The sequence below is a fragment of the Camellia sinensis genome, chromosome 8 (assembly GCF_055761805.1).
Source record: "Camellia sinensis isolate YWXY chromosome 8, ASM5576180v1, whole genome shotgun sequence".
NCBI classification, from domain to species: domain Eukaryota; kingdom Viridiplantae; phylum Streptophyta; class Magnoliopsida; order Ericales; family Theaceae; genus Camellia; species Camellia sinensis.
This window is the reverse complement of record NC_138968.1, coordinates 122122988-122141024: the sequence shown is the minus strand read 5'-3', so window position 1 is coordinate 122141024 and position 18037 is coordinate 122122988. Positions and strand designations below refer to the sequence as shown.

At 31.8% G+C, this 18037-nt stretch overlaps 2 protein-coding genes across 2 annotated transcripts; both read left to right on the top strand.

Annotated features, from left to right (window-relative positions):
• Window positions 1-648: 648 nt before the first annotated feature.
• LOC145798019 (zinc finger BED domain-containing protein DAYSLEEPER-like) lies at window positions 649-2978 on the top strand. Its single transcript, XM_082885464.1, has 4 exons — window positions 649-1541; window positions 1770-1918; window positions 2033-2827; window positions 2929-2978. Exons 1-4 carry the CDS (start codon window positions 649-651, stop codon window positions 2976-2978), a joined length of 1887 nt encoding a protein of 628 aa, XP_082741590.1.
• Window positions 2979-4329: 1351 nt separating this feature from the next.
• On the top strand, window positions 4330-10942 carry LOC145797077 (mitochondrial acidic protein MAM33-like). The gene is made up of 3 exons (XM_082883273.1): window positions 4330-4712; window positions 5396-5730; window positions 10512-10942. The coding sequence occupies exons 1-3, from the start codon at window positions 4563-4565 to the stop codon at window positions 10690-10692; spliced, it is 666 nt and encodes a 221-aa protein (XP_082739399.1). The 5' UTR covers window positions 4330-4562; the 3' UTR covers window positions 10693-10942.
• The last annotated feature ends 7095 nt before the right edge of the window (window positions 10943-18037 follow it).

The window sequence follows — 18037 nt, the reverse complement described above, 5'->3', positions numbered from 1 at the left end:
CCGCCTAGGTTTTAAAAAAAATTCCAGCTGTTATACACCCTCTCACACACAATCATTCCTCCATTAAACCTAATACCTACACACAGCTACACATTTCGATTTCATCTCATTCATCACATACACCCAGCGCCGCTGCTCGTCTCCTTCCCTTGCCTTGTCAATCGTCTCGCCGCTGTTTCTCCTTCTCTTGCCGATCGTCTCCCGCTGGTTTCTCCTCCTCGTCGTCGGTACACTCACTACTCTCTCTCTCTCGATGCTCTCTTTGTCTCTTTTCTTTCACTCTCTCTTTGTTCTTTGTATATACATATATACTGTTGCTGGTACTGCTCTACTCTATATATATATCTATAGTGTTGTTGATTCATTCAATAATATTGTGTGTTATGCATAACCCTAAATATAGTGTGTTATTTTGTTTATATAGTGTGTTATTTTGTTTATTTATTGGAATACATATATTTATTTTTTTATATCTTATATAGTGTTGATTCATTCAATATCTATATACATATATACTGGATTACATATATTTATTCATCTTTTCTGTGTATTTCTGTATGGTAGATTAATTCACGGTCGTTCATCCTTGATAATTTTTATTTATTTACTTATCATTCATATAATTTTTTTTATTTTTTGTAATAGTGAATGGATGAGGAAAATACAAATGCTGGTGGAAACCCTCCTACACCAACTGCAGAATCAACCACTGTTGCAAGTTCTACCACTACTACAATGCCTGCCAAAAATTCTGGTAAAACTCGTCCATGCCCTAGTATTAATTTAGATAAAAAGACATTTGAGGTTTGGGAACACTTCACTTTACTTGATGATTGTGAACCTGATAAACCTAGGGCTGCTTGTAATTATTGTGGTAAGGATTATGGTGCTCGTGGAAAACAAGATGGAACTAGTAATATGTGGAACCACCTTAAGCATCAATGTATGAAGTCTCCTATTAGGCAAGTGGACAAAAAACAAAAAATACTCTCTTTTGTTAAAAAAGAAGGAGAGGAAAAGGAACATAATGGTCGAAGGATTGGATCTCTCAAAGCAGTAGGATGTGATGAAAAACTTTGTAGGGAAGCACTAACAAATATGATTATAATTGATGAATTACCTTTTAGGCATGTGGAGAAGGAAGGGTTTAGAAATTTTTGTTTAGTTATGGAGCCTAAGTTTCATGTCCCTTCTCGCACTACTGTTGCTCATGATTGTTTGAACTTATTTCTTGATGAAAAACAAAAATTGACGAAAGTTATAAGGAAACAACGAGTATGCCTAACCACTGACACTTGGACATCAATTCAAAATCTAAATTATATGTGTGTCACCGGCCATTGGATTGATAATGATTGGAATTTGCACAAAAGAATTCTTAGTTTTTGTATAGTTTCTAATCATAAGGGTGAGACAATTGGCAAACAATTAGACAAATGCTTGCAAGACTGGGGGATTGATAAGATTTTCACTATTACAGTTGATAATGCAAGCTCTAATGATGGTGCTATTGCATTTTTGAAGAGAAGAACGAAAGATTGGTCTTCCACTATCTTGGCAAATGAGTTTTTGCATATGAGATGTTGTGCACACATAGTGAATTTAATTGTTTGTGATGGTTTAAAAGAACAAAATCACTCAATTTCCAAGATTTGAAAAGCTGTGAAATATGTGAAGTCATCTCCAGCTAGGCTACAAACTTTTAAAAATTGTGTGGAGCATAAAAAGATTACTTGTAAAAGTTTGCTATGCCTTGATGTTCCAACAAGGTGGAATTCCACCTATTTGATGTTGGAGGTAGCCGAGAAATTTCAAAAAGCTTTTGAGTGTTTAGAAGAGGATGACCCACGATTCAAATTATTTTTCATGGAGAATGATGATGAAAATGAGAATGCAAATGAGAATGATGGTGGAAGAGGCAAAGGGAAAGGAAAAAGATTCATTTCATATCCTAAAGAAGAAGATTGGGAGGTAGCTAGAGTCTTTGTGAAATTTTTAAGACTTTTTTATCATATGACTTTGCAACTTTCAGGGTCTTTGCATGTGACATCTAATGTTTTTTTTCATCAACTTGTGTCGGTGCAATCCAAATTAGTTCAATTGAGTAAAAGTGGAGATGCAGTGTTGAGTAATATGGCTGATAAGATGAAATTGAAATACGACAAATATTGGGAGAATCTTGATAATATCAATTTCTTGTTATATGTTACCGTTGTGTTAGACCCTCGATACAAGTTGACATATCTTAAGTTTTCATTCAATAAAGTGTATGAAAATGACAATGTAGAAATTTTAGTGGCAAGGGTGAAAACAACATTGGAGCGCTTGTTTGATCATTATGTTGGGAAGAATAATGTTGGTAATGTTGCACCTTCATATGCAAGTCAAGCTCCTCAAGTTATGGAAGTTGATGAAGAGGAAGAGGAAGATCCCATGACACTCTTTGTCTCTCAATATATTAACCATTTGGAGTCGGAAAAAAGTGTAGAAAACAAATCAGAGTTGGAAAAATATTTGGTTGATGATTGTGTAGACCCAAGAGTTCCAAACTTTGATATTTTGAATTGGTGGAAAGTTAATGGCCACAAGTATAAGGTTCTCTCTCTAATAACAAGAGATGTGTTGGCTGTCCCAGTTTCTATAGTGGCCTTTGAGTCAGCTTTTAGTACCAGTGGACGTGTGCTTGATCCATTTAGGAGGAGTTCTTTGACGCCAAAGATGGTGGAGGCTCTAATTTGTGCACAAAATTGGTTACGGTCTTCATCAATTCCAATCAATCTTAGAAAATGTATGGATGATATTGAACAATATGAAGAAATTGAGTCAGGTAATTTTTTCGATATGTGTTTATTTTAAAAAGATTATTCAATATTGATTTTAGCTTTTATGTAATTTTGAATAACATTAAAAATATTTTTTATTTTTCAGAATTTTTTTCATCATCTACTACACAAGAAGCAACTATTATTGAGGACTAATTTGTCTCCAAGTTAGTTTGGTTTTAAAGTTCTTGAAGTTAGACTTAATTCTTACTCTTTAATATTATTTTGTTATAATGTTTTTTTTTATTTATTTATAATGATTTTGATGATAGTTTTTTGTTATTTATTTGTGTTTTGTTTGCTTGTGTCCACAGATTGATGAAGTTTTTGGAGTTTAGTTGAATTGAAGCAATTATGAAGGATTGAAGTTATTGTGGAATTTGATGAGTAGATGAAGTTTTTTGAATTCTTAGATTGTTTGTGGGTTGAATTATGTTGAACTATGTTGGTTGAACTATGTTGGATGTTGTAGAACTTTTTTTGTTGAACTATGTTGGATGAATTATGTTGGATGTTGTATGAATTATGTTGTATGTTGGATGAATTATGTTGAATGTTGTATGAATTATGTTATAGAACTATCTTGGATGAATTATGTTGAACTATGTTGGATGTTGTAGAACTTTTTTTTTGAACTTTTTCTAGTATTTATTGTATTCTTAAATTGCTATTGTATAATTTATTTAAAGTGTTAGATTTTTAGTTTACTAGTTTGTTAATATTTAATGTCACATTAGATGAATATTTTAATGTTGACTATTTCAGTTAATTTATAAATTAGATATTTTTATTCTTTGATTCAAGTTTTATAATTTGAATTATATTGTTTATAAACCGCCAAACCGCCTGAACCGCCAAGGCAAATTCGTTATTATTTGCCAACCGAACCGCCGATTTTTGATAAGAAAAATGACAAATTCTAATGACATTTTTTATCAATCCGCCACCCGCCATAGGGTTTCTATTTTTCTCCTAAACCGCACCGACCCGCACCGCGCACACCTCTAATGAGAAGCGTAAAGAGAGAGAAATTTTTGGGTGTGGTGTAAAAATAAAATGGGTGTAAGAAGTTTATTTAGTGGTGTAAGACCATCTCTAACCGTATATCAAACTTATTATCAAATTTAAATTTGATGGAAAATAATTCTTTTTTCAGCTCCAACGGTTTCATCAAATCAATATCAAATCCATGATTTTACTTTTTTTTTTATTAAACTGAGGATTAATATATCTTTCATCAAATCACTGTTTATTATCATTGAATTTTCATCAACGGATATTCTTCTAAATGACCATTCTAAAACAAAAATTTATGAAAAAATTACACTGACCGATTGATCGCCCAGTCAACTTTCAAATGACCACCTCAAAAAAATAAAAAATTATAAAAAATTTACATTAGCCGAACATCTGTCCGATCGTCTACCTACTACTCGACTAGTGATTTGACGAAACGGTAAAACCGTCTGTTGAAAAAAATGATATAAAAGAGAATTTTTTTCCCAAATTTTTACTCAAAAAATTGATACATGCCTTGAGTAGAATCAAAGAAAGTAGGCAATATCAGAGTAGAAGCAGATGCTCGAGTGCTGCTTCACCAATCACCACCCCCATAAAAAACTAGGCACCGCCACGAAACCACCGCCGCCACCGCCACCTTGTGACAAAATATAAAAAAAGTTGAGAAAGCAAATCAAAGGGCAGAGAGAGAGAGAGAGAGAGAGAGAGAAGAAGCAAAAAATGTGGAGGCAAGCGTTGGGCGGCGCTCTGCAACCGTGGCGCATGATAGCATCGCGGCGGTCGTCGAGCGTATCCTCCGCCGTCAACTCCATGTTGATCCGCTCCCTCAAAGAACACTACTTCGAAGTCTCCAAAATGACCCCTCCCCCTGTAATACACACTCTCTCTCTCTCTCTCTCTCTCTCTCTCTCAATACATATATATCTGTATATATATACATATTTGTATATTTACGTGCGTATACACTCATGCTGCTTGTTTTATTTAGGGTTTAGCATTTTTGTTTGTATTTATTTGTATGGATGTCTCATTTGTATGAATTTATGCAGGATTTAGTCTCTAAAATTATAAATTTTGAATTCTTTTGGCTTGTGGCAATGCTGATAGAGTGTCTAGGGTTTTATTTGTTTGGGGAAATTGCAAATCAGTGGTGTCTTCTTAAAATATTTGCAAATTTATGGAAAAGTTATGACTTTAATTATTAAAGTTGATAAAGTATACCACTAATTTGACTTTTTTTTTCTTCCAAACTTCCACTGAATTGCAATTTCCCAATTTGTTTTTTCATCTACATGTAGATATATTTCGTGTTTAGGGATTTAGTGGCTTTGTCTAAATTTGGATGCATTGTGTGTTTAGGGTTTTAGTGGGTTTTAATGGCTTCATCTAGATTTGGTACATTTTTTTCTATAGGATTGTAGTGGATATGTCCGAATGCATTTCATGTTTAGGGTTTTAGTGGGTTTTAATTGCTTGGATACATATTGTGTTTGGGATACTTTTAAAAAAAAAAAAAAAAAAATCTAAATTCAGGTACATTTTTTGGTTTGCAGAAGGTGAACCCTCCTTCGCCATTCATGATTGGAAAAGGGGCACTTGACAACAATTTGCCTGTTCTAAAACGGGCTTATGGTGACGAGGAGATCAATCTCTATGTAATGCGGTTGGCTAACATTATTCCTGGGGGTGGAGATGATGATGGCGATGATGGTATTAACCAGTTGTTCCTTCATGTCGATATCTCGAAGCCTGGACAAAAGGATTCGTTGCATTTTCTTTGTGGGTTGTACCCGGATGCATTGGGGATTCACTCTGTTTCAATGAGGCCGAAGCTTGAAACTTCTGATTTTTTCGTAGTTCCAACCACATATAATGGTCCTGTTTTCCAGTAAGTTCTGTACTGCATTTTATGAGGGTTTTACTTTTCTTCACTATTTGATTAACTTTCAGCTAATAATCATCTTTTATTTTCTAATTATCATGCATGGAGGGAGTTGTAGTTATTTGATGTTCACATCTAGCATAATCTGAAGATTTCATGGTATAGCACATTAGCATAACATGTTAATTCTTTTGGTGCAACACTACTGTAGACAACATCATTCATGTAAGAACCCTAGGATCTCCATTCAGGAAAGAAGAGCATTACTTAAATATAGAGCACATTCATTTGAAACCAAAATAGCAGGCTAGCAAGGTTGTGGTACGATGACATTAATATGTGTGTTTTTGGCCATATTGGTGAAATTGATATTTTTTTAAGGGAAATTTAAGGGCTAATGGATTTGGTAGAATGAAACTGATCTAGTTGTGGATTGACATGAAAGGTGGAACTAGTTGATAGTTCAGGATGCAAGTGGGATCCATGGCTTTTACGCTTTTAGGTTTTCCTTTGGGGTCTTTGTTCAAGGCATAATATGTTTGGTATATAGTTATTGGTGATTTCAAAGGCGGTTGGTGGAATGGAAGAGGTACTACATGTTCGAAGATAGTAGGTTGACTTTAATTAAAAGTACCTTGTTTGGTTGTGTATGCACTTCGTTCCTTTGTTCTCCATCCTGAGTTCGGTAGCAGAGAGGTTGGAGAAACTGCAACATTATTTCCATTGGAGTGGGCTAGGAGATAAGTTTAGATATCATCTGGTTGATTGAAATACTGTTTGTACTCTTTGGAGTGAAGGTGGCTTAGGGTTTCAAAGGCTTGCAATCTTCAACCAAGCTTTATTGGAGGTTTTCTGTGAGGGGAAGAGATATTGGAGGAGAGTGGTTGAGTCTAAATATGGATGTACATAAGGGATGGGCGTTGAAGGTGGTCACTGTCACATTATATGAAATTGTGGAAAGGTGTCAATCCATATAGTGTGGGATACCTTTTCAAGATACATTCTGTTTGTGATGCGGAATGGTAGCATAGCAGGTAAGGTTTTGCCATTCTAGAGCCATCTTTGGTCTGGGGAGGATAAGTTGGTAGTGGTGCAATTGCTAACATTGTGTCCAATAAAGAGGTAGCTTGCTATTAAGAGATCATTTTTTTGGGATATTGATCTTCTTAGAGAGCTAAATACTTGGGAGGTTGGGGAGTTGATGGAGCTTCGTAAGTGTCTTTATGCTCTATCCCACATTGATGACAAAGGTGATAATGTCAGGTGGACAATATCAAAATGTAGACAATTGGAGGAAAAATCCATTTATGAAACATTGGTGGGTCAAAGAAGTCAATTTTTTATTGGAAAGGATTGTGGTGGACTAGGGCTTCCTCTAAGGTTGCCCATTTTGTGTAGACAATAGTGCATAGCAAAATTATCACTATTGATAATTTGATTAGCAGGAAGCAAGTCCATGTTAACTGGTGTTGCATGTGTAAGTATGATAGGGAATCTACAGGCCATTTGTTTTTGGGGTGAAAAATTATGAAAAATTCAAAGACACTCATCATTTTCATATTATTATATTTTTTTGGGTGCAAAATTAGTGTTTGAAAATTCAAAAACATCTTTTTGTGTGTTTATTTTACCAAAGAAGTTTTAGTATTTTCAGAAAATAGATTTTGAAAACAAAACAAAAAATAGGCTCTTCGGCTCTTTGTCTACATTTTGTATACGGGTTTAACACTCCCATTGCTTCTTTTATAAAAAATTTTCTTTTTGAAAAATGATATAATATAGTCAACAAATTGGAGAAGAAAACATCGCAAACTAATTACTATTACATGGAGTGATTCTATGAATTGCTCATATAGATGTGAAAGCATCGCAATAGAACTCAATATACAATGAATGCTGCTATTAGCACTTTACTTGTTAGTTTGGATCCTCCATTTCTTTGAACGCTCACTTATAAATTTCAAAACTCTTAAAATTTCTCCTTTTCGTAAATAATGCCAAAATTATCTTTCTAATTTTTTTTTTTGGAACAAGATCCTTCTAAAAATTTCACTCATTAAAATGCACACTCCTAAAAATATTCATTTTCCAAAACCCTAGAAGTTCAAATTTGAACTTCATCGTAGAGATTTCCCTGTCGATCATGTTTCTCATTGGCGGTATTTCTGTTGCTCTCTCTCACAGTGAATCTCATAAGAAGAAAGACAAGTTTCACAAATGAAGAGGAGCTTCTCTGTTGATCTGAAACCGATCTTCACAAGTTTCACGTTGGTATCTCTCTCTCTTGATCCATCAAATTTTAATAAATTCCCTTGTGCGGACCTGTGTTCTTGAACAAATAACCTATGTTCGGACATGCATTGCTAAACAAATGACTGATGTTCGGCCTTTGTTCCCGAACCTTAGAAAATGTGAACTCCTGCGTATGTGCACAAGTTTGACCCATCAAACTTTAAGAAATTCCATTGTTCAGACCTGTATTCTCGAACAAATAACCTATGTTCGGGCCTGTGTTACCGAACAAATGACTGTTTTCGGGCCCGTGTTCTTGAACCGTAGAAAATGTAAACTTCTGCCTATTTTTGAAGTTGAATTGTTTTCTTCATTTTTGTTCGTGTTTTTGAAGAAACTTACTATTACAAAGCCAACCTCCTCCGAACTTCAAACACTATCCAAGTTATAAACCTCCTTTGAGCTTACATTATTGTACTCTATTAGTCTCATGGAATTGTGTTGCCGGAAAAACTTTTACTCATTGCAATTGCCGGAAAAGTGTGTATAATCAAATAGTTGCCACCGTTGCCGCCGGAGGGTTCTCAAGGTTTGAGGGTGGGTAAGTTTTGAAGTTTTTGAAGTGTGTGGGTGGTGATGGAGGTGGGTGCTCTCATAAACCCTATTTTATGATTGAGTGGGTGTGTAGACTTAATTGTGAGATGGAGTGTCCCAAAATAATTGATGTCCTCTTTAGTAATTTCATTTGAGGTTATTATTGTAATAAAAAATAAAAAATTGAGGAGTCCAAAGAAATAAATAGAGTGCTAATAGCAGCACTCATATACAATAGAGAGAATTGATGAGGAACTTTCTTTGGAGAGGGCTTGGAGACAAGTTTAAGTACCATATTTAGGGGTGTTCACGGGTTGAGTTGGTTCGAGTTTACCCTTGAACCGTCAACCAATCGACCATCATTGGTTTGCCTATCTGCTCAACAAAATGCCGACCAAATATTCTATTCGAAACCATCCGCTCAAGTCCTTCGGTTGGCAATCGGACACGGCCGGTTTCACAACTAGCATTCATTTACCAATCTCTCAATCTTTGTATTCAAAAACAAAAACAATAGTTGATCTCAAAATCCTAAAATTCAATTTTAATAAAAGGGGATTGAAATTAAAACATATAAAAAAACCTGGGGAACATTTAAAAAAAAGAAGCAAGAATTTGATAACATGAGTGAGTTTGTGAAGGCAGACATCATCTCATCCACTGTCCAAAAAATTCTTTGGTACCACCGCTTGTCTTCCTAATCTTCCACACCATTGACATCATCAATCCTTCACGATTTGCTTTCAATACGAAGTTATGTTGATAGTTGGAGATTCATGAAGAAGGGTTTAAAGAAGATTAGAAAATATAGGTGTGAGGGAGGGAGATCGGTGAGGGGATTTAGGAGGGGAGATGGAGAAAATAGATTGTTTGTAGAGGAGGAGAGGAGACTTGCAGATTTGTCTGTAGAGAGAGAGAGAGAGTTTGGCAAAATATAAATTTGGGAAGTTGAGAGATATGGGGAAGAGAAAAATATGGAACTAAAGAGATATTTTGAAAATAGAAATCTGGGGAAGAGGAGAGAGACGAAAGTCTCTGAAAGAGAGAGATAAGGACTGTGAAAGCTGGAGGGTCCTATGACTCTTAGGCTCCTGTTGCCTTTGTTCTTGAAAATTGAAATGTCATGATTAATTTTTTTTGTTAGACACAAAGGATTAAGAAGCTTAGTAAGCTTTGCACAACCACCAAAGGATAATGAAAGATGGTCAATAGGTCATTGATTGATGCATTGTCTTATATATATATATAAAATTCGGTCGGGCGGTTTTGACGGATCTAATGCATACCAAACTGTTACCGACCACGAAACTGCAAAATCCATCCAAGAAAAACTGCTTGCCAACAGTCTGTGTGATTGAAACCGCCCGTGGCTTACCGGTTGAGGTTGGTCCGGTCAATTTTCTTGGGTTGGCGGATTCCATGAACAGCCCTAACCATATTATTGATTGTTAGGAAGTTTGCTTACTATTAAAAGGGGAAAGGGAGATTTGGCTGAGGAGGGTGATAGATGGTAAGTAAGAGCATGATTGAGGGGATTTGTGCAGTAATGGCATAAGTGGGACATATGGTGTGGGAGGAGCCATGGCCACCCCAGGCCAAGCTATGGCTCCGTTCCTGATAAAGGCTGTGTTTTGCATTAGGAAGATGAGATGCTTCTATGAATTAAAACTTCTAAAAACTACAATGTTTCCAGTTCTGCTTTTTTTATTTTTTATTTTTTAATAAAATATATTTTGAGGTAGTGACCTGCGCATAATGGCAAGTGCTATCTGCTCCCAACCTTGTGGTGTGGTTTTGGAGTCATGAGAATTAGCCTTCCCACAAGAAGTGGGGTAAGGCTCCTACCTACTACTATCTCTCCCATACCCTGCTGTAGGCGAGAGCCTTGTGCACTGGGTAAGGCCTTTGGAATATGCATTACACTGTGAAATCAATTAACAAATGTGTTTATTCACTCACAGAGATCTTGATGAAAGGATGAGAGACGCACTGCATGGTTACATTGAGGAGCGAGGAATAAATGAGAGCCTCTTTCCATTTCTTCAAGCTTGGCTTTATGTGAAGGATCATCGGAATCTTATGCGTTGGTTCAAATCTGTAGGCACCCTCGTTGATGAGCCCACACAAGCTTCAGGTGCTTAAATTTTTTTTTTCCTTTCTATGAAATGATTTAATTGGTAAGCCAGAAGGACTCAGGAGATTGTTGTTTCCAATGGGGGATTTTTGTTTCCAATGAAGTCCTGTATCTGTTATATTGCTAGCGTAATAGGTTTTTGTCATGATTCTTATTTTGCAACACTGCTACTTTCCCTGCTTTATAGGAAGCTTAATTTTACACATCTTTAATCTTTCTTTGTGTTTCAATCTTTAAAAAATATTTCTTGTGTTTTTATGTTCTCTGTAGTCTACTTGGATTTTTTTATCTAGTCAGGCGTCATAAAAACTGGATCATTGCCCCGTCAATGATTGGCCTGACTTCTGTCCTACTTGTTAATTGGCGTACTTGTTTTCCCTTTCCCAGTTTTTTCGGTCTTCTTGGATACATACTTGTGTAGTCACTTAATGCCTTCTATCTACTTAAGCAGAGCATCACACTGACAAGATCATTGCCATGCCCCAAGTATTGTTCTACTTTTTTGGGGGTAAGTGAGATAGTATTACCGAAAAAAGAAAATATATGCAACAAAGCTCAGTAAACAGACCTATAGGGCAAGACAGGAAAAGAAAAACCTAGCCTAACAAGTCTCTTACATCCCAAGAGAAATCAAGAAAACAATCTCACAATCCGAAAGGATTGGTAATGCAAGCAACTAAGGGGTTTGATGCACTAGTTGTTCATTCCCCTGGTTTTTCTTTGGTGCTTCCTAACCCCCAACTCAGGAGATTCTCCGAGCTTTTTCTTTGGTGTTTTTTGGCCATAATTCTTGAAGAAGTTCACTGAGCTTCTCTCTTTAGGGAGCTTGAGATTTTTTAAATCTTTTCGTCATGCTTCTTGTTTTCTTCCATAGAGACATGAAGGAGGATGTGCTATTTTCTACATAAGAACTTGTTAGATGCTTCTTGGCGCAATACATGACCATACTCTTCACTGTCATTATCCTTGCGTGTCACAACCTAATCCTATTCGGTAAGGTGGGTGTTTTGCACACCTTTGTTCTACTTAGGTAATTGGTGTAGCCTCTTTTCCTTCTTGTCATGCACTTGTCTAGTGGTTGTTTTAAAAGGCCGAGGCCTTGTCGGCCTTTGTAGTGAGTGTCTCAGCCAGAGTTTCCTTGTTATCTTGTTTAACCTTAAATTGGAAAAAAATTGTCTTATGAAAAGAAAGCTTGCTGTTTAATTTCAGGAGGGACTTGGATATTCAGTTCGACATCAAATAAAGTTTGAGACCAATCATTCAAGAAACACTTATTAAAAAATAAATAAATGAAAAATCATTCAAGCAACATGAAAATAAATTAGATAGATCATTCGATATTGAAATAATTGAAAATTTTCTTGTTTGGTTAAATAGGGAAAAATTGTACAATTCGAACTGTCTCAATGGTATATTTTCCTCTTATTTTTTCTTTGAAGTTATGATCAAAATATTCATGTTACTATATTATGGCCTTTGTTCGCATGGGCTTCTTTGATTGTCTGTAACCTTTTATACGTTTTTTAGTTAGGAAAATTTTATGATATTTGTACATTATCTTTTACTGATTGATAAGAAAAAAGTTAGTTTATAATCCTAAAACAATGTTACATTTATAGACCCATTGTTTCATCTTATCAAAGCCCACTATGATTAATTTTTTTTTTTTCACAAAAAAATTAGTTTGAAGTCAACCAATTTATGTGCTGCATGTGCACTCTCTCTCTCCGTCTCTCTCTCTCTCTCTCTCTCTCTCACACACACACACATATATATAGGAAAAATCAGTGCAATAATGGGAAGCAATGGGCCACGAATTGTCCATGGTTGTGCTTCTAGAAAATGATTATTTCCTTCAAAGTCTTTGCAGGATGTCAACTCTTCACCGTGGCTTTTCCTGTTAGTAAATGATAATGTTTTGCACATTTTCATGGACATGGACTAGTCAATTTTATGAATGGTCATGCTATTTTATAATAAAAATATAGTGTTTGGTTTGAGTTTTGGATTAAATTTTTTGAAAATTTAGTTTTTTGATTTTCTTATTCTTTTATTTTTAGTGAATATTTTTTAAATTTTAAATATTTTTTTTTACTTTTTTTAGATGCACCTTAGTTAGATGTATCTAAAAAGTAAAAAATTTGTGAAAAAATATTTTAAAAAATTAATAAATACATAGAAATATAAAAAATGTATTGAAATTTTGTATTTTTTTATATTTTTGGTATTTATTGATTTTTTAAAAGATTTTTTTTATAATTTTTTTATTTTTTAGGTGTATTTATGTTAGGTGTGTCTAAAAAGTAAAAAAATTATTTAAAATATTAAAAAAATTTAGTAAAAATAAAAAAAATACGAAAAATAAGAAAGTAGAATTTTTTTAAAAGTGTTTTTTGAAAAATGAAAATAAGCAAACTGATTGGAATTTTGTTTTAAAAAAAAAATGACCATCTTTAGTGGGTATTGAATTGAAAAAAAAAAAAAAAAAAAAAAAAGGATGTGAAATTGATTGAATTGTTGAAGGTGTCATGCTTTGGCATCATTGAAATCGTTGACCCATGCAATTGTGTGTGTGAGTGACTCGAAATCGTTGACCCGTCCAATAGTGTGTGTGAGTGACCACATGGGTTTACTTTTAGTGTACGCATGAAACACACTTGGTGCACCACTTTTATACATATAAATGTTTATTATTGTTAATAAATTAATTTTGTGGGAGACAAATTGGTCCAACAGGTATAAATTCGTGAATCCACTTTATTTACGCGTTTATGGCCGTTTGGAATTTCGACAATTATTGTCTTGGAAGTAGCATTCAGGCTTTGTTTGGAATAGCATTTTTGAATTAAAATAGTAATATAGGATAAAATAGATTATTTTAATCAAATATAATAAAATGTCACATTTATTTCATAATTATTTTATTTTTTTTCTTACAAAAATTAAAAAAGTTATTTCAAATAAGGCTTTTTAGCCAAAGGCAAAATAATTAAAATGTCAAAAAGTCAATCCACATTCCAAACGAGCTCTTAGGTGTTAAAGACGAGTGAGGTTTTAGGTTTGAGTTTATGAAAAAATGTTGATCTGTATTATAATTTAACTATTAACTTATCATCATATTATATATATATATATATAAAGTAATCTTTGCTTCTTTTTTTCTCCTTATGTGGCATATCTCATTTTTAAAATTTTTTTAAAGCTATTTATTGCGTCTCAATATATAATCGATTAGATAATTATTTAAGCTATTCTATTGGCTAATATAAATAAAAAGTAATTTTTTTAAAAGATTTGTCAAACGTAACCCTTAAATTTACTCTAAAATACGTAAACTATTGTATGTCAATTATTGATATGTTTAAGGATCAATTCTAACATGTCTTTGTGGATAAATTTAGGAGTGATGTTTTAAAAATCTTTAACTTACTCATAATATATATATACTATTTAATTTTTAAAATTAAAAAATGTAACGTGTACCTTATATTAATAAAATTGACTTGATGAAATTGACTAGTATGTGAAATCATTGAAGGTCATCTTACTATACATCATATATATATATATATATATATATAAGTAGTATTTTTTTTTAGGTGACACATTTTAAGGCCTTATTTAAAAAAATAAATAAATTGCATCAGCATACCTTTTCCATTTACATATAAAATTCTATATAAATTCAATTTCAATTATAATAACCAATTTTATATGGACTCTATTTGAAAAATATTTATTTTCCATATATATAATTATAATTGAATTATTATGATATTTGACAAAAAACGTATCTTGATATACATATAAATAAATAAGTATTTATTATGTGTATCGTATGGATCAAATTAATTTTCTTTTATATTTTTTATTTTTTGTCTATCTTATTGATATCTTAATATTAATTTATATTTAATTTTTTATTTAACATGAAATTCTTTATTACAAAACATTTATATTTAATTTAAATTTTATATACCTATATGCAATATGTATGAATAATTCAAAAAGAATATTAAAGAAAAACTCAATACTCTATATAATGGATTTATGTATTTTCTTCTTAATCTAATCACAACATATTTATATTTAATCTTTTAAATAAATTTTGTGTAGCCCTATTTCAACATATTTTTATTTTCTAAATAAATATAAAAATAAATAATTCAAATCACTTTTAATTTTATATTACTAATTCTCTTTCTAATTTAACTATTATTATTTTTAATATCAAAATGAGTGTTTATTTTAATATCTTATAATTTAACTAGTAGGTGACCTGTGCAATGCTAGAGAATTCATTTTTGAAACGAAAAATTGATTTTGAGTCATAATACTTTATGTTTAGAAAATTTTAATAATTGAAAGTCAAATACAAATAGATTTGTTAATTGTTGATGAAATTTTTTTCATTGTGTGTCCTATGTAAAAGGCTTATAAAAACAATTTCTTTCAAAGTTCAAAAAAAAAAAAAGAGTATATTATCAACCTAAAATCAAATCCTCATTTGTGTTAATCAAATTTATCAAAAATCATGAATTTCACTTTTATCAAAAAATATATATTTTTTGAAAAATAAAAAATAAAAACAATAGAAATTCTATAATAAATAAATTATGACTTAGATATAAATCATGGTGTATTATTTTGGTTATTAATCGAAAAATTCTTTGCTAATTTCTTATATTTTTTATTATATCTAAAGTAGTGACTTGGGTGTTTAATTATATTTCAAGTAGTGTTTGATTATGATCTATTATTATACTTTTATATGACAATATTTAAGTATTTTATTACACAAAAAAAAATGCTTAAGGTTGGTTGACTCAAATGTAGGCTTTATGTTTATATTAGTAAGATCATAAGAGTTATTCACATTGATGTATTATAAATTCAAATCATAAACAGTGTCCTCAAAGAGAATTAGACAAAAAAATTCTTTAGTCTTAATAATTTCAGTTCTCTAAAGGATTCTGATTAATTATGTGACACGTCATAATAACTACAAATATTTTAGTCCAACCAAATTATTCTTACATATCTTTTTTGGCAGACCTCATGAAGGTGCATTATCAGTAATATTATATATTCAAAATTTTTATTTAAAAATTATTCAAGAAATAAAAATAGGTGCCTTAAATATACATAATCATTTTCGATAAATCATTATTCTTTAAAATAATGAAAAACTAACACTCCACACTATTTATCATTTGATATTTGTCAATTTATCTTCTAAAAACTTAACAAAAAAGTGTTGCGTTCCATTATTTTAATCAATCAATATTTATTTGGACATTACACATGTATGTAAATTACTTTTAAAAATATGATGTCTAACATAAAATCACAATATAATTAACTTTAATTAATGCAATAATATTTTATAATATAATATGTGTTACAAAAGAATATTATCAATTTTAATTTAGAATAAAATTTAAATTTAAATTATTTAATTTAATAATCTTAGCATTATCGTTCTATAAAAGTGTTACTTGAATATTTACATATAATAAATTTTTAGTTAAATTATTTGTTAATTTTGGTAATTTTAGTTCTATAGTGCTATAAAAGTGTAATTATCATATAATGATTTTTTATGATATATATTAAATTATGATATATAAAATAAATACTCATTTTGATATTAAAAATAATAGTCAAATTAGAAATAGAATTAGTAATATAAAGTTAAAAGTGATTCTAATTATTTATTTTTATTTTTATCGTTATTTGGATAATAAAAATATGTAAAAAGAGAACTACACAAAATTTATTTAAGAGATTAAATATAAATATGTTGTGATTGAATGAAGAAGAAAATATATAAATTAATTATGTAGAGTACTAATTTTTTTTTAATATTCTTTTTAAATTAAACATACATATTGTATATAGGTAATAAATTTAAATTAAATTATATATATCATAATAATTAATTTATAATTATATATATAGAAAATAAGTATTTTTCAAATAAAGTTCATATAAAATTGATTATTATAATTAAAATTGTGTTTGTGTAGAATTTTATATATAAATAGAAAAAGAATGTTGGTATAACTTTTATAAAAAAAATAAGTCCTAGAATGTGCCATCTAAGTAAGGGAAAAACACTACTTATATATATATATATGATATATATCATATAAAATCATTATATGATAATTACACTTTTATAACACAATAGAACTAAAATTAATGAAATAAATAAATAATTTAACTAAATTTATTATATATAAATATTCAAGTAACACTTTTATGGAACGATTATAACGATTCTGATTTAAACCCGATCCGTTTATTGTTTTGAATCTGGGATTCCTCATTTTATTTAGTCGTTCATATCCTTGTTCATCTTTTCCTTGTTAAATTGGGTTATTTGAATATTGTGGTTAGGGGTGTTCATGGATCCGAATCACCCGACAAATCTGAACCAAACCGTCAGAACCGATCCAAGTATGGGCAGTTTCGAAAATCTCACAGTCGGCAGCGGTTTAAATTTAGAAAATTTGTTCAAATTTCGGTCGGATATCGGGCTCCTTATATAAAAAATCATTTAAACCGATCCGACCGACTTTTTATTATACAAACTACACTTGCAACTTTATATTTAAAATAATGAGTGATGTTTCCAAAGTTTGACTATCTTCCAGCATCTACTTTCCCAAGACAAGCCTTTTATTATTTTATTGTGAATATTCAAACTTCATTATTGTATCCACCCACTCTCTAACCTTTTTGTCTTCCTTCTCTTTCATTCCTCTCCCTCTCAACTCAACCTTTCATATCCCCCTTTCCCCCTTTCAAGTTTCAACCCCACCTTCTCTTTCTTTCATCTCTCTCTCTTTCTCGTCTCCCTCTTTTTCTCATTCAATTTATTTATATGTATAAGCGTAGTGGGTTACACAGCTGATAGTGGAGTCTTTGATCTAAGCCATCATGTCCGTCTCTATCTCTCTCACCCTCTCATATACCCTCTTCTTCTCTCTCATGTTTGAGATGTACCACACCCAAAACCCAGAAGCCATTGAACCCTTTCTCTCTCTTACAGTTTCATCTCCCTCTCTCTCTAATCTACCAATCGAACCCAAAAGCCATCATCAACTTCGAGTCTATGATCTACCGAAATCCAAACCCTTTTGGCAGAAGATCAAGAATCGTACATGGCGGTGATGTATAGTAGAGATAACGGTGACATTGTGCCATGGCAGAAAGATTTGTGTCTTCTTTCTATTTTCAATTTTTACTTCATTCTTTCTGGTGTGTGTGAGAGAGAGTTTGTTATCTCTGAGATTTGTATAATATGCTACTGTGATTGTGTTATGTTGCATATATGTATATTTTTGT

Coding starts and splice junctions, on each gene's coding strand:
- LOC145798019 (XM_082885464.1), top strand. CDS start 649: ATGGATGAGGAAAATACAAATGCTGGTGGAAACCCTCCTACACCAACT. Junction 1,542..1,769: donor AAGAGAAGAACGAAAGATTG/GTCTTCCACTAT, acceptor TGTTCCAACAAG/GTGGAATTCCACCTATTTGA. Junction 1,919..2,032: donor TGAGAATGATGGTGGAAGAG/GCAAAGGGAAAG, acceptor TGCAACTTTCAG/GGTCTTTGCATGTGACATCT.
- LOC145797077 (XM_082883273.1), top strand. CDS start 4,563: ATGTGGAGGCAAGCGTTGGGCGGCGCTCTGCAACCGTGGCGCATGATA. Junction 4,713..5,395: donor CCAAAATGACCCCTCCCCCT/GTAATACACACT, acceptor TTTGGTTTGCAG/AAGGTGAACCCTCCTTCGCC. Junction 5,731..10,511: donor TATAATGGTCCTGTTTTCCA/GTAAGTTCTGTA, acceptor ATTCACTCACAG/AGATCTTGATGAAAGGATGA.